Genomic DNA, 14,394 nt, shown 5'->3' with positions numbered 1-14,394 from the left:
AAATTCATATACAAGTACATTGTCTTGATAACATTTCAGAGCCTCTTGTTAAGTTGTTATGGGTCATACCCAAGTTGACCAGTCTGTCAGTGTCACAAGGGCACACTGCAGAATTCCCAAGGATGAAGGAATAAGCACCATTTAAACTACACTCAGATATGGCTGGAGAAGTGTAAAAATGAAATATAAAGATTACAGTTATTTCTCTTGCCCTACAAAATATACACACAGGTCAATACAATTTTTTTATCACATTCTCCCTTACAGTTAAAATTTAACATCACAGATCATACTCCAGTCTAAGATCATGCCCCAGTCTCTCTGTGTGTAGAAACCAGCTTTGTGAACTGTTATTAATTCATGATGATTAGATTGCTTAGATAGACTACCTTAAGAAAAAAAGAGACCATTCTAAAGAATAGTTTTCAATATGTTGAACTTAGAAATAAATATAGCATTAAATATCATGGGGCAGAATGCGGTGGGAGGAAGAAGAAGGATGGATGTGGGGTATTGTAATCATAAAGGCCTTTTTTGTACCCCTTTTGCCCCACCACCTCCAGCCAGTATGAGCTTTCTGTATTTTGTGGTTTGAATGACCCATCCCTCCCTTTTTGATGGGAAAAATAGCTAATGTGACTGAACTTCCAGACAGGTTATTGGAACCTTAGTTTGAAGAGACAGAGAAATCGTAGTCATCCAGGCTTTGGGGCTTACTTCCAACTTCCATCATAACATAATTGTATGTAAAATGTAGTTAAAGGTAAGACTAGATGTCTAACAAGTACAGTTTAGTATAGTAGGTCATGGGTGTGAGATGCATTTTCACCTACTGTATATGCATAGAATAAAGACAATCTTGTTTTGCAATTTTGTATGAGTGAGTTCCTGGAATGTTTGCTTTAATTATCTGTATATCTTCATCAGTTAAAGTTCAATATATTTTCCCCACAGGTTACCAAAATTGAATTGTTTTAAACATTGTTTCTTTTTCTTTTCTGTTATTAAAGATGAGCTGACTAGTATCCTTAAAAAATTGTCACTTGAGAAATATCAGCCCATTTTTGAAGAACAGGAGGTAAGGTTTTGTTGTTTTTGTTTTTTGAGTTTTAAGTGTTTAAGTATTTTATTTCAGCAATTTCGCATGAATAATCTACTTATCTGTTTGAAACCTGTATTTTATTATCCAAGTAAAATCATGGCTCTGTGTTCTCTTTGCTGCAGAACTGTTATCTAAAATCTCCATCTCAAAATCTCACAGAGTGTTCAGGGCCACGCATAAAGGTTATTCAGCTCAGCCACAAAATATTGGGCTTGAATAATATTCACCTACATAATAGGAAAGATAATTGCCTCCACTGTAAGAATCACTGGGTGAAATTCCATGTTGTGTGTTATATAACACATCAGACTAGATGATGGTCCCTTCTGGTCTTAAAATATATGATCTGAATTTTAGGTGCCGCAATTTCTGGATACCAAACTGAGACACCTTACATGGGCCTAATTTGCAGAAAATGCTGAGCACCCAGCTTCTGAAAATTAGGTCCCAAAAACCATTCTGTCCATGACAGTTTGAAAAGCTTATGTTTATTTAATCCAGACCTGAAGAAGAGCTCTGTGTAAGCTTAAAAGCTTGCCTCTTTTACCAACAGAAGTTGTCCAATAAAAGATATTATCTCACCCACCTTGTCTCTCTAATATCCTGGAACCAACACAGCTACAACACCACTGCAAACAAAGGTTTATTGTAGCAGACATGAGTGTTGAGCTATGCACATGCTAAAAAAAGTTATTTTGAGAAGTGCAAAACCAGACTGTATATTATGGGCAGAAAGGCCCCCTGACACTTCTCTCCACAGCCGCAATTCTATACACACGTAAACACATGCATTTAAGTTTGCACACATGAGCAGGCCCACTGAATGGGACTATTCATGTGCATAAAGGCAATCATGTATTTTCAGGGTCAGTGCCCAAAAATGTAAGTGAATTTTTTTGAGCATTATACTTAGCTGTGAGAGTCTAAAGTTAAAGAAGGAAGAGAAATAGCATGTGGCATTTTGGGTTTTGTGGAACATATTTTTCTATAATTTAAATTTGTTATTTTTCTCCTAGGGAAATTATTTTGTTTGTTTTATCCAATTATTTAATGAAAAAGAAAGCTGTGCTCTGCCAATCTGAGAATAAAGTGATAAATAGGAAAAACAGCACCAGTGTTCCAAAAAATCATAGAAAGAATATTAATTATAAAATATGCATATGCTATGTATGTGGAGGTCATATCAGTGTGAAAAATGGAAAACACTCATTTTATCACATGCTTATGAATGCATCACTTAACTGTATTCCATTTCCCAGGAGCTTTTTCTGACATTCCATACTCCTCAGCTGTTTTAAAGAGCTTCTTTTTTTTTTTAAGCCTCCTCCAAGAGAAATATTTCCTTTGCCCCCATGTCTCAAAATGTGTAATTGTCCCCAAAATTACCTACCCCAAAAACTAGGATTGGCAAGATTTAGTCTTGGGCCAGTAGCAGCTTTTCTAGATACATAAAAATGTTATAGCTTTGAAATCCAACATTTCATCAACAAGCAGGACTAGAAATGAGATTTGGGTACCACTGATTAGGAGTACTCTTCAGCTTGCCAGTGAGACATGTAGCACTTGCTTTTAGCCCTGGGAGGGCCTGATATAATGGATTTTAAAGCCCTGGTGATTTTATGTTTAGTTTTTCTATTTTAGTTCATTTTAGGAAGTATTTAGCATTTATTACCTTTAATGTTTCCCTCCTTATGAGTCTTGCACAGTTTGATACATGATTACCAAGACAACTGTCTTTATGGGTAGAAGGCTGTAAGACATAGTTCCAATTAAAACTCTATACAATATTCCTAAAATATGTTTTTCTGCAATACGTACCGTATATACTCGTTCATAAGCCGAATTTTTTTAGTAAAAAAAGGAAGCACCAGAGATGGGGGTTGGCTTATGAATGGGTATAGAGAACGAGAGGTGGGACACAGCCCCTCCCTCCAATAGCGGGAGCAAGGAGAGGCAGCACAGCTAGCAGAGACAGAAGGGAAGAGGCGGGGCCAGAGTCTCTCTGCTTCTGGCCACGCTGCTCTCCCCCCAGCCTCTGAAGCAGTTGCAGCTCCGGGGCTGGCAGGCTGCAGCCGTGTCACTCGGCCCCGCTCCCCAGAGCAGGCTGTGGCCGTGCCACCCAGGCGCCGGAAGCCTGCTGGAACCTGCCACAGTCGGCCGCACCGCCTGGTCTGGCCTGCTGGAGCAGGCTGCAGCCGCACTGCCCAGCCTGCCGGAGCAGCTCCAGCCAGTCCAGAGACATCCTCCCCTGACCCTCCCCAGATAAGGTGGGAAGGGACGGGATGGGGAGAGTGTGGGGGTCCCAGGCTAGGGGTGGGGTCATGTGGGGGGTGGTCACAGGGGTTACTCCCCTGACTCCCAGCTTCACCCCCCAAAAAAATTTCCCCACCAGTTGCTGTCCCAGCCCGTCAGGGTAAGCAGCTGGCGCGCCGGGACACTTTGTTTACTTAGGTTTACCTCTGTGCCTGCGGACTCTCGAGGTAAACAAACCATCTCAGCCCGCCAGTGGCTTATCCTGGTGGCCTGGGAGCCAAAGTTTGCTGACCCCTGAATTATAGGGTCGGCTTATGAATGGGTTATAAAACTTTTCCATTTTTACTTATCCATCTTGGGGGGGTCGGCTTATAAACAAACCGGTTTATGATTGAGTATATATGGTATATAGTATATAAATGTTAGTAGCATCTTATTGTTCCGTTACAATGAGATAGATAAGAGAGTGATTGAGAGAGATAAGATGACGATGTCACCAGATATGACCCCATACAGGACACAATGTGGTATCTGATGTGATGTTATGTCCTAAACCATTCACCTAATCTGGGGTCTAACCTAATACCTTCTGCCACCTGACACTGAGTTGGAAGGCCTGCCATACCAAGGGAGCAAAACCACCAGGCTTCGGTTTATGGCCCAGAATTGATAAATCAATGACTAATCAATGGTGGTACCCCAAGAAATTATGAGGAAGAGATGGGTAAAAGCAAGAGGACAACTAAAATATAAAAAGAGAGGTGTTTTAAGATACTTGCAAAAAGAACTGTTAAGAAAATATGGACATTTGTAAATGTAAATGTTAAATTAAAAACTCCACTGTTTTTCCCCACGTGAATAATTGGAGAGTTCTAAAAGAACTACATATTTATAATGATACAGTATAATAACCTGTGATATACGGTATATATATTATAATTGTTTTTATTTAGGAAGAAAATTAGATTTTTTTTTAATTTAAAAATAAACAGAATTTATCTTAATAGAGAACTCATGAACTGGAGTAACTGTAATTGTGGGAAATACATATCCAGTGAAGGTTTAATAAGTAGAAGGACTTTCAGTCATATCTTTAGAAAATTGTAGGCAGTTATAACTAGAGTTTATATAGTGCTCTGTGGCTTCAAAGTGTGGTGCAAACTTTAACAATGCCTGTAACATCCCTGTGAGTCTGGTAGGTCATGTGTTCTGTACACCCAGCTGTAAAAACTGAGGTTGAGTGCAACCTACCAAGGACACCCACTGTAACAGGGCAGAGCCAAGATTAAGAACAGGGAGATCCTGGATACCAGACCTGTATTCAGGCCTCTAGATCATCTGGTTCATTAACACAGACCCACCTAGAGATTAATGCTGCTATGGGGCAATAGAACTGAGGAAAAGAAAACTGTTAAACAGAGTTAACTGGGAGAAATTTTGTCTTGACACATCCTTTAGCAGCTTTACTTTTTTGTTCTAGCAACTTAACTTAAAGTGTAAGGGGTGCTAGCAGCCCAGAGAAATCTTGGTGATCAGTGGCATGTATAGAAAAGCATATGTGCTCCCAGCCTCAATACAGCAGATTGCAGAGGACAATACTATGAAAACCTGAAATGTGTAGTACCAAGGTCCTTCTAGCTGAGCCCCATTAACATAGCAGACCCTAAACGATGATGGGCTTCTGGTATTGAAATGTTTATAAATGCAAACGTTGTGCTGACCCTTTGAAGAACATCAGTATTATCCCAACATGTACAACACCACAGCACCCTATTTCAGATGTACCAGCACCCATGTACCTGTCCCACATAAATACTTGAGCTGCAGTTTTTCATAGATTCATAGATTTTAAGGCCAGAAGCGATCATTATGACAACCAAATCTAGCCTTCTATTTAACAGTCTATAGATTTCAGTCAGTGATTCCCACATCTAGTTCAACAACTTGTAGGTGATCTAAACAATATATTTTAGAAAGACATCCAATCTTGATTTGAAGACATTTAAAGTAATGGAGAATTTGCCACACTCCTTGGAAAGCTGTTCCAGTTGTTAATTGCACTCACTGTTAAAGACTGACATCTTATTTTCATCTACAGTGGCCCACAAGTCCTTTCCATAGACACTACAGAATATGGTCCCCATTATGTAAATATGGTGTACATTCTTTGTTCCTAGATTTATGGCCTGATATTTGCTTGTATTAAAACATTATGTGATCATGCCAAACTTAACCAAGCAATCCGATTCACTCTGTATTAATGACATGTTCTTGATTTTATTTACCATCTCACCAAACCTTCTTTTTGTATTTTCTTCCGTCATTAATAAAATGAATAAAAATGAATAATATCAGGCCACCATCTGATTAGTGTGGGACCCACTAGAAACACCCCTACTTGTTGGTGATTTTCCCATTAACCAACTAGGTTTTGAGTTTTTTCTCTTAGCTAGCTGTTAATCCATTTAATGGGTGCCATACTGATTTTTGTATAGTGCTAGTTTATTAATCAGAATGTGATTCTGGATTCTAATTCAACTGCCTTATGGAAATACAAGTATACAGTAACTCCTCACTTAAAGTCATCCTGGATAATGTTGTTTTGTCGTTACGTGGCTGATCAATTAGGGAATTTAAAGTTGTGCAATGCTCCCTTCTAAAGTCGTTTGGCAGCCGCCTGCTTGCAGGAAGAGTAGCCTGTTGGAGCTAGCTGGTGGGGGCTTGGAAGCAGGGTGGACTGGCAGCCCCCCATCAGCTCCCCGCTCACCTAAGTTCCCTGTGCAGCACCTGCCAGCAGGCTAGCCACTGCAGCTATCCCTCCCCCCACTGCCATGTGCTGCTCCTGCTCTCTGCCGTGGAGCTGCTCCCTGAGCCTCCAGCTTGCTGTGGGGAGGAGAGGGGGAGCTTAATGTCAGAGTGTCCCCCTCCCCCCTGCTCCTACACCCCACTTATCCCATCTTCTCCATATAGAGCAGGATGGGGACGCAGACCAGAGAGAGACAGAGAGCCTGGGGCAGCATCTGCTTTCTCAACTCCCTGATCTACTTAAAAAGGCAATGCACTTAAGAGTGGGTCAGCTTACTTTAAGGGGCAGTGTGCATTTCTCGCTCTCTCCCACACACAAGGTGTGTGTCTGTCTCTGCTATGCTATCCCCCCTCCCCTCCATTCCTGCTGTCTTGTAGAACAGGCCTGCACAACATACGGCCGGCCCGCGGAGCCTCACAGTGTGGCCCGGGGGGGGGGGGGGGGGGTGCTGAATCCCCCGCACACGGCGCTCTGCGGCCAGCCCAGAGCCCTTTGAATCCCAGCCGCGGCAGGGAATCAAAGGGCTCTGCGCTGCCCGCAGCGGCGGCGGGCAATCAAAGGGCTCTGGGTTGCCTGCAGCGGCAGGGAGCCCAGAGCCCTTTAAATCTCAGCCGCCGCTGGGTTTCAAAGGGCTCTGGGCTGCCTGCAGCTGCGGGGAGCCCAGAGCCCTTTAAATCCCAGCCGCGGTGGGCAATCAAAGGGCTCCACGCTGCCCACAGCGGCGGCGGGCAATCAAAGGGCTCTAGGCTGCCTGCAGCTGCGGGGAGAGCAGGGCCCTTTAAATCCCAGCGGCGGTGGGCAATCAAAGGGCTCTGCGCTGCCCGCAGCTGCGGGGAGTGCAGAGCCCTTTAAATCCCAGCTGCGGTGGGAGTCAGAGGGCTCTGGGCTGCCCGCAGCTGCGGGGAGCCCAGAGCCCTTTAAATCCCAGCCGCGGTGGGAGCCAGAGGGCTCTGGGCTGCCCGCAGCCGCGGGGAGCCCAGGGCCCTTTAAATCCCAGCCGCGGCGGGCAATCAAAGGGCTCCACGCTGCCCGCAGCGGCGGCGGGCAATCAAAGGGCTCTGGGCTGCCTGCAGCTGCGGGGAGTGCGGAGCCCTTTAAATCCCAGCCGCTGCCGGGAGTCAGAGGGCTCTGGGTTGCCCACAGTGGAGGGCAGCCCAGAGCCCTTTGAATCCCGGCCCGCGGCTGCTGATTGCCCCCTCCACGGACCCCTGCCTTAACTGCCCCCCAGGATCCCCATCCCCTATCTAACACCGCTGATCCTTGTCCCCTGAAACCCCTCTCCCAGGACCCTACCCCCTATCTAAATGCCGCTGCTCCTTGTCCCCCGATTGCCCCCTCCCGAGACCCCTGCCCCTAACTGCCCCTTGGGACCCCAGCCCCTATCTAAGCCTCCCTTCTCCTTGTCCCCAACTGCCCCTTCCTGAGATCCCCCCAACTTCCCCTCAGGACCTCACCCCCTACCTGTCCCCTGATGAACCCCTGAGACTCCCATGCCTATCCAACTGCTGCCTGTCCCCTGACTGCCCCCCCGAACCTCCGCCCCATCCAACCCCCCCTGCTCCCTGTCCCTTGACTGCCCCCCGGAACTCCCTACCCCTTCTTCCACTCCCATTCCCCTTACCGTGCCACTCAGACCAGCGTGTCTGGCTCCATGCAGCTCCAGACATGTTGCTGCCATGCTCCCCCGCGGAGCCCCCAGCCCCCCCCCCCCGCCCCAGCACCTGCCTTCCAGATTTGAACACCTCAAAATTCAGGAGTGCTGAAGCTCAGTTTGGGCAGCTGTTACTTCATTTCTCCCAGATCAAATATACTGATCCGCTGTAACTTGCTGTAGAAAAAGTAGGATAAAATTGAGCAAGAAATGCTTATTAGGACTGGAATTGCTATTTTCAACAGCCATTGCCTTTTCCTTTGTTTAAAAGGAAGACAGTGATATTGCATTGGCAAATTCCCCATAGGAAGAAAGAGTGGAACAAAAGAATAATAAAGGCACCTCAACTTTTCCTCATTTATGGAGGACAGTCTTATAATATGCATCCAGATATCCTCCAATCACACAAGCTGAAAATGTTTCCACTTTACTGCAGCTCTGTAACCATATGGGAACCAATCCTGTCTGTGTTTTGTGCACATCCAAAATTCCTGATGAATGACCCACCCTGGGAGCGAGTTACCAGTGACCCAGGGCTGGGGCGGCAGGAGGTGTGGGGCAGGCACTGGTAGGGGGGAGCCCAGGGCTGGGGCAGCAGCGGGGTGGGGGGAGGGCACTGGTGGGGAGGAAAGGGGGAAGCCCAGCGCTGGGGTGGCAGGGGGTGTGGGTGGGGTGAGAGCCCAGGACTGGGGCAGCAGGGGGGTACAGGGGGAAGCCCAGGGCTGGGACGGGGGGCAGCCAAATTTTTTTTTGCTTGGGGCAGCAAAAACCTAGAGCTGGCGCTGCCGGGTTCCCCCAGCCGCTGGAGCCCCGGGCCCTTTAATTTGTCCCTGAGGGCTCCCAGCCACCTTTTCAGCTGGGAGCCCCTGGTTGATTTAAAATAAAGTATCACCTCCCCACTCCCAACCTTCCTTTTTGGCCCACAGCTGTTTTGGTGGGGCGGTGTTGGGGAAGGAGGGTTTGTTTCCGCAGGGCTGGGCGGCCCTGGGGCAGGGTGTTTCTGCAAGGCTGGGAGGTTTCAGCCCTCAGCTGTTTTTTTTGGAGGAATGTGGCCCTCGCTGCTTTATGAGTTGTGCAGGCCCGTTGTAGAATTTGGGGCTACATTAACAACAATGTGTTAACCCTTGAGGGTTCAGCCGAGTGCTAGTTCATCATTTAGCACAGGGGCTCTCAAACTGGGGGTCGGTACCCCACAGAAGGTCATGAGGTTATTACATGCGGGGGGGGGTTGCAAGCTGTCAGCCTCCACCCCAAACCCTGCTTTGCCTCCAGCATTTATAATGGTGTTAAATATATAAAAAAGTATTTTTAATTTATATGGGCGTGGGGGAGGGGGTCGCACTCAGAGGCTTTCTGTGTGAAAGGGGTTACCAGTACAAAAGTTTGAGAACCACTGATTTAGCAGCAAGGTATTCCCTGGGTAACTATATATATAGTTTTTTGTCTGGTGAAAAAAATTTCCCTGGAACCTAACACCCCTTTTACATTAATTCTTATGGGGAAATTGGATTCGCTTAACATTGTTTTGCTTAAAGTCACATTTTTCAGGAACATAACTACAACGTTAAGTGGGGAGTTACTGCACTATATCAATATAGGTGCTCATGCTCAAAGAACAAACCCAGCATGATGTCAACTAGACAAATTCAAGCTGAGCTAGACAAATTCAAGCTGGAAATAATGTGTAAATTTTTAATGGCGAGAGTAATTTATTATTGGAATAATTTACCAAGGGTTGTGGTGGATTTTACATCAGAGACCGTTTTTAAATGAAGATTGGATGTTTTTATAAAAGATGTGCTCTGGGAATTATGTTTGTGAAGTTCCATGACTTATGTTCTACAGGAGGTCAGACTAGATGATCACAATGGTCCCTTCTGGCCTTAAAATCTGTGAACCTGTGTATCACTTGGCAGCCTAGATTGTCTGTTGAGTCAAGAGAGCTCATTTTGTTCAGAATATCACCAGCTTCAGTCATCACTGGGATTTGCAGTCTGTTACCAGCCAGCTTTTAAGTTCTCAGCCATTCTAAAGTTATGAATTACACATGTGTGACAGCAAGGCATATATCCATGCCAAAAGGTGTAGAGCATTGTGATATCAGAAGTAGCTCACCCAATCACTGCCTTTACTCTACAGCTAATTTGAATGCAACAATTCCATTGGTTGTATGGAGACTGCATAGATGATGGATTTCTTGGCCCAATTGCCATACCTGTTTGACAGCATGGGGTTTCTGCTTCTAGTATATGTGTGTGTGTGTGTGTGTGTGTGTGTGTGTGTGTATATATATATATATATATATATATATATATATATATATATATAAAAATAATATAAAATAAGTTCATAAAGTTAAATATATATGAGAGAAAACCAATCTACACAGTAAATGTATGCCTGTGTATCTTTTTTCCAAAGGTGGATATGGAAGCCTTCCTCACACTTACTGATGGTGATTTGAAAGAGCTGGGAATTAAAACTGATGGATCTAGGCAGCAAATTCTGGCAGCTATTTCTGAACTGAATGCAGGAAAGGTAGGTATGGTTTGAAATAAGAAAACTGATAAACTACTTTTTCAGATTTGCTTATATTTCAGATCCAAACAATGGATGTTGAAAAAAAACAAACCTAGTTTTATAAACAAGATATTTAATGTAAATTATTAGTGATAAACAATATTATATTTCTTTGATATTTCCAAGCCTCCTCCATTAATTCCTTCCTTGTTCAGTAACTGGACAGTTATTCACTTTTTTTACTCATTCATTCATAATAATAAAAAGAAGCTAGTGGTGACTTAAATATTTGTCATATTACAGCTATTTGTCCTTCAACCATCATGATGTCAAAACAATTCTATAATTTATCCTTCTCTAGAATAAAATTGTGCTTATTAGCCTTTTGATCTCTTTTCAACTGGGCTCACGTAGCATTTTTCTCGGGCGGCACAGTGTTGTTGTCTTCTTGTTTGTTATTTACAATTGGAAATAAGGAGAAAGGCAGAAAAAAGGAGAATTCCCTACAATGGATTTCTTTAGTCACAGACTGTGAGCTGGTGCATCTCTGCAGCTAAATCTTATGGTTCTTCTCAAGTCTTTCAATTCCAAGTTCCATTCTGTCTTTATACCAGTCCAGGCATACAGGATACTAAGACTTTTGATCATGTCAAACCCGCATTGAACTCTGCCAGCTAACAACTGGGACAGTTTCCTTAATCACTGACAACACCTCTCCTGCCCCTGCGCCTGAGGGCATGTTGCCTTCTGCTGGAAAGGAGCTAGTCTCAGCCCCTCCCATACTTGGAAGCACCCTGCTTCCCTGTATTACAAGGTCACAGGAATCCTTACCCACCTTAGTGGTTTCTTGGATCCCCTGCCTCTTCTCTGGGACACATTTCTCTCTGCTCCCTAGAGCCGGGTTTGTCTCTGGTTCAGCTGTGACCTGCTGGCATCTAACAACCTGGACAGTTCTCTCCCTGGCAGACATTACACCCCCATCCCTTCCTGATGTGGTATTGCCTCCAGCTGCAGTGCAGGAGTTGGTCTCAACCACCCTCCCACCTGGGAGCATGTGGCTTCCCCCAGCTGCAGAAGACTCAAGGGGACACTCTCCCATTCTCTCAGCAGTTCCTGAGACCTTACCCTTTCCCTCAGGGGTCCCAGCATAACACTCCCTCTTGCTGCAGGCAAATACTTTAACCTGAGCTACACGGAAAAAATTATTACTAAGGAGGAGGTCAACTAGGAGGTGTTCCATTATCTCCACAGTCAGAACACTTTCCAAACCTTCCCACACCACATGGATTTTAGCTAGTGATACGAGGAATCTGCTTTCGCCCACTCCCACGATTTTTTGCCATTTGGCCAGGCAACATACTGGCCTTTGGGGCCACACTCTGCTTAATCAGAGAGCTCTGGGCCCCTGTATCCCTCTGCCCCAAGTATTCCTTGCCATTAATTTGGACAGCCTTAACATGCTCCATATCTGGTTCTGCAGAGGCAAACCTCACAGAAGCAATATGATAGGTTTCAGTTGCTTAGGGGAGTTCTGTGTTGAGGACAGCAGAACTAACATGAGCTATTGTTTGCCTGCTTCCTCCTATCCCAGGGCATTTATTCCTCAGGTGATCAGTGGAATTACACTGATAGCACTTTTGGGCTCTTCTGCTTTTACAGGCATTTGGGGATGAGAGTTACCAGTAGAGGAATGTTTTTGGGTAAGACAGTGTTTAGGCTCCCAACCTCCTTCTCTTCTCAGGGCAAAATGGGATCCTCCCTTCCCACCAGTTTTAAACCCCTCCTTCTGTGGCCTGCCCTCAATAGACACCTGATTCTGTTCGAAGGCATCAGCTAAAAAAGCCATCTTATCCACAGACTTTACATCTTTGTCCCATAGACACTGCTTTACATCAGCCTTATATATGCTTAGAAAGTGCTCTTGAGCAAGAAGATCCAACATTCTCTCAAAACTTGCCACATCTTTGCCCCTCACCCATTTTCCCAACAAATCTTTCATTTTGTTTATATATTCCTCATTACTCATACCAATATCCCTCTTAAGTTTCCTAAATTTAACTCTATATGCTTCCGGGGTAATCTGAAAAGTTCGCAAAACAGTATCTTGAAATTTACAATAGTCTAAAGTATCTTCAATAGATATTCCATAGAATACATTTTGAGCTTTACCAGTTAATTTTGCCATCAGGTTAGGAACTCTTATTATCGGGATTTCATGTATTACACACAGCCTTTTGAAGGTAGTGAGATACTCAGCAATATCATCCTCTTCACTGTATGCAGGACATAAGTGTTCCCATTTGTGGATTTTTGGAGTGATGGTCGGGGGGTTCTGGTTCTGCTTCCCTAGCAGATCCAGTTGGTGTTTTTGCTCTCTTTCTCTCTCTTTTTCTTCCATGGTCCTTCTGTGTGCAGTCTCCTTTCTGGCTGCCTCCCTGGCTGCCTCTTTTTCTCTGGCTGCCTCTATCTCCAGTTCTTTCAGTTGCAATAATCTCTGGTGCTCCCCAGGCAGAATTCGGGGGGGGGGGGGGGCATTTTGTGCACTCGCCACAGGGCGCGCGGGAGCTTCCGGTTCCGCTCCCGTCACCCCGCCGAAGAAGGACCCTCCGCCGAAATGCCGCAGGCAACAGCGGCAGTCATCGAGCTGCTCAGTTGCCTGCCGCTGTTTTCCGCGGCACGTCGGCAGAAGGTCCTTCTTCGGCGGCATGACAGGAGCGGAACCGGAAGCTCCCATGCGCCCCGTGGGGAGCGCACAAAATGCCGCCCCCTGAATCCTGGCGCCCTAGGCGATCGCCTAGGGTTGCCTAATGGAAGCACCTGCCCTGGTGCTCCCTCTCCTTTTCTGCAATCCGCAGTCTAAAAAGTTCCAACTTCACAATCGCTTTACTGCTTTCACTAATTTTCCTGCTTTTTTGTTCCTACTTCCCTTTCCCAAAATAAGCAAACAGAAAATAACAAAACTTGACCTCCTCCTGACCCTTCTTAGCCACTGCACTTAAGACTCACTTAAAATCACAAATATCAGTGTTTAAAGTGTGAACTTCACTTGGAGTAACAAGCTGCACATATACCCTGCTCACTGCACCACTGTGACATTCACCCCTGGTGTTATTCGGACCGGTGATCTGCTAGGTCCCTCCAATCTTTGACTCTGGGAGCCAGCCTTACCCTGCTCTGCTGTGAGAACTCCAACTCCTCGGCTGTTCACTCACAGCCTCTGGCATGTCAGCTGCTCCCAGGTACTTTCAACCGAATGACTCTAGCCAGTATCTCCGGTCCCAGACACAACTCCAGCTTGCAGTGTCCAGGAGGCATAACTGGACACTGCAAGACAAAGGTTCCTAGGGTTGTGTCTGGGACCAGAGATGTTGTCTAGTGTCATTCAGTTGCAAGTGGCTGGGAGCAGCTGACATGCCAGAGGCTGTGCGTGAACAGCCCAGAAGTGGGGGCTCTCACAGCAGAGACAGGTAGGGCTGGCTCCCAGAGTCAAGAATTGGAGGGACCTAGCAGATCACCGGTCCAGATGACACCAGAGGGGAACGTCACGGCACTGTAAATGATTTTCTTTGTGCAGGTCTTTACATCAGCTCTTACTGGGTTTCATAGTTAAGGCTGAATTGTGTTTTGCCCTTAAAGTAGGGATATAACCTCATATTAAGAATATAGCATGTCCTCCCTAAAGTTACAACGCTTACTTTTTGAGCACAGAATGGATTTTTTGAGAATTGACAAGTAAATCTATTAAGTGTCAGAAAGATCTCTCCAGTTCATATATTTCTAGAACCTCTCGTAAGAGCAAATTCTGGAGACAAATCTGTTTGTCTGTTTTAGCATTTTTTGAAAAGCACTTATAGACCTCACAGGTTTGTCTGAATGTACTTCTCTACGCATAACAGACATACATTGTATCTGTTAGAAACAGAGAGTTTAGAGGAATAAAAGCCAAGTTTTCTTAAAATCCAAGTTTTGGATAGATTTGCCATTGTTGATTAAAGTTGAGACAGCATAAAACAGGGAGAAACTTGATGAAAAATGGTGGAAACTATTTAAAAAATCTTAAAA

The 14,394-nt window shown here is 45.1% G+C and overlaps 1 protein-coding gene across 2 annotated transcripts in view; it reads left to right on the top strand.

Moving 5' to 3' along the window:
* Positions 1-14,394, top strand: part of ANKS6 (ankyrin repeat and sterile alpha motif domain containing 6) — a 92,065-nt gene that overhangs the window by 65,669 nt on the left and 12,002 nt on the right. For both annotated transcript variants that reach the window (XM_045006746.1, XM_045006747.1), the window contains exons 14-15: positions 1,011-1,078; positions 10,234-10,350. In XM_045006746.1, the coding sequence (XP_044862681.1) occupies positions 1,011-1,078; positions 10,234-10,350 (185 nt within the window). The remainder of the gene's footprint in view (positions 1-1,010; positions 1,079-10,233; positions 10,351-14,394) is intronic.

This window comes from Mauremys mutica, chromosome 2, assembly GCF_020497125.1.
Source record: "Mauremys mutica isolate MM-2020 ecotype Southern chromosome 2, ASM2049712v1, whole genome shotgun sequence".
Classification (NCBI taxonomy): Eukaryota; Metazoa; Chordata; order Testudines; family Geoemydidae; genus Mauremys; species Mauremys mutica.
The sequence above is the reverse complement of the archived record's forward strand: the minus strand, read 5'-3'. Positions and strand labels throughout refer to the sequence as shown.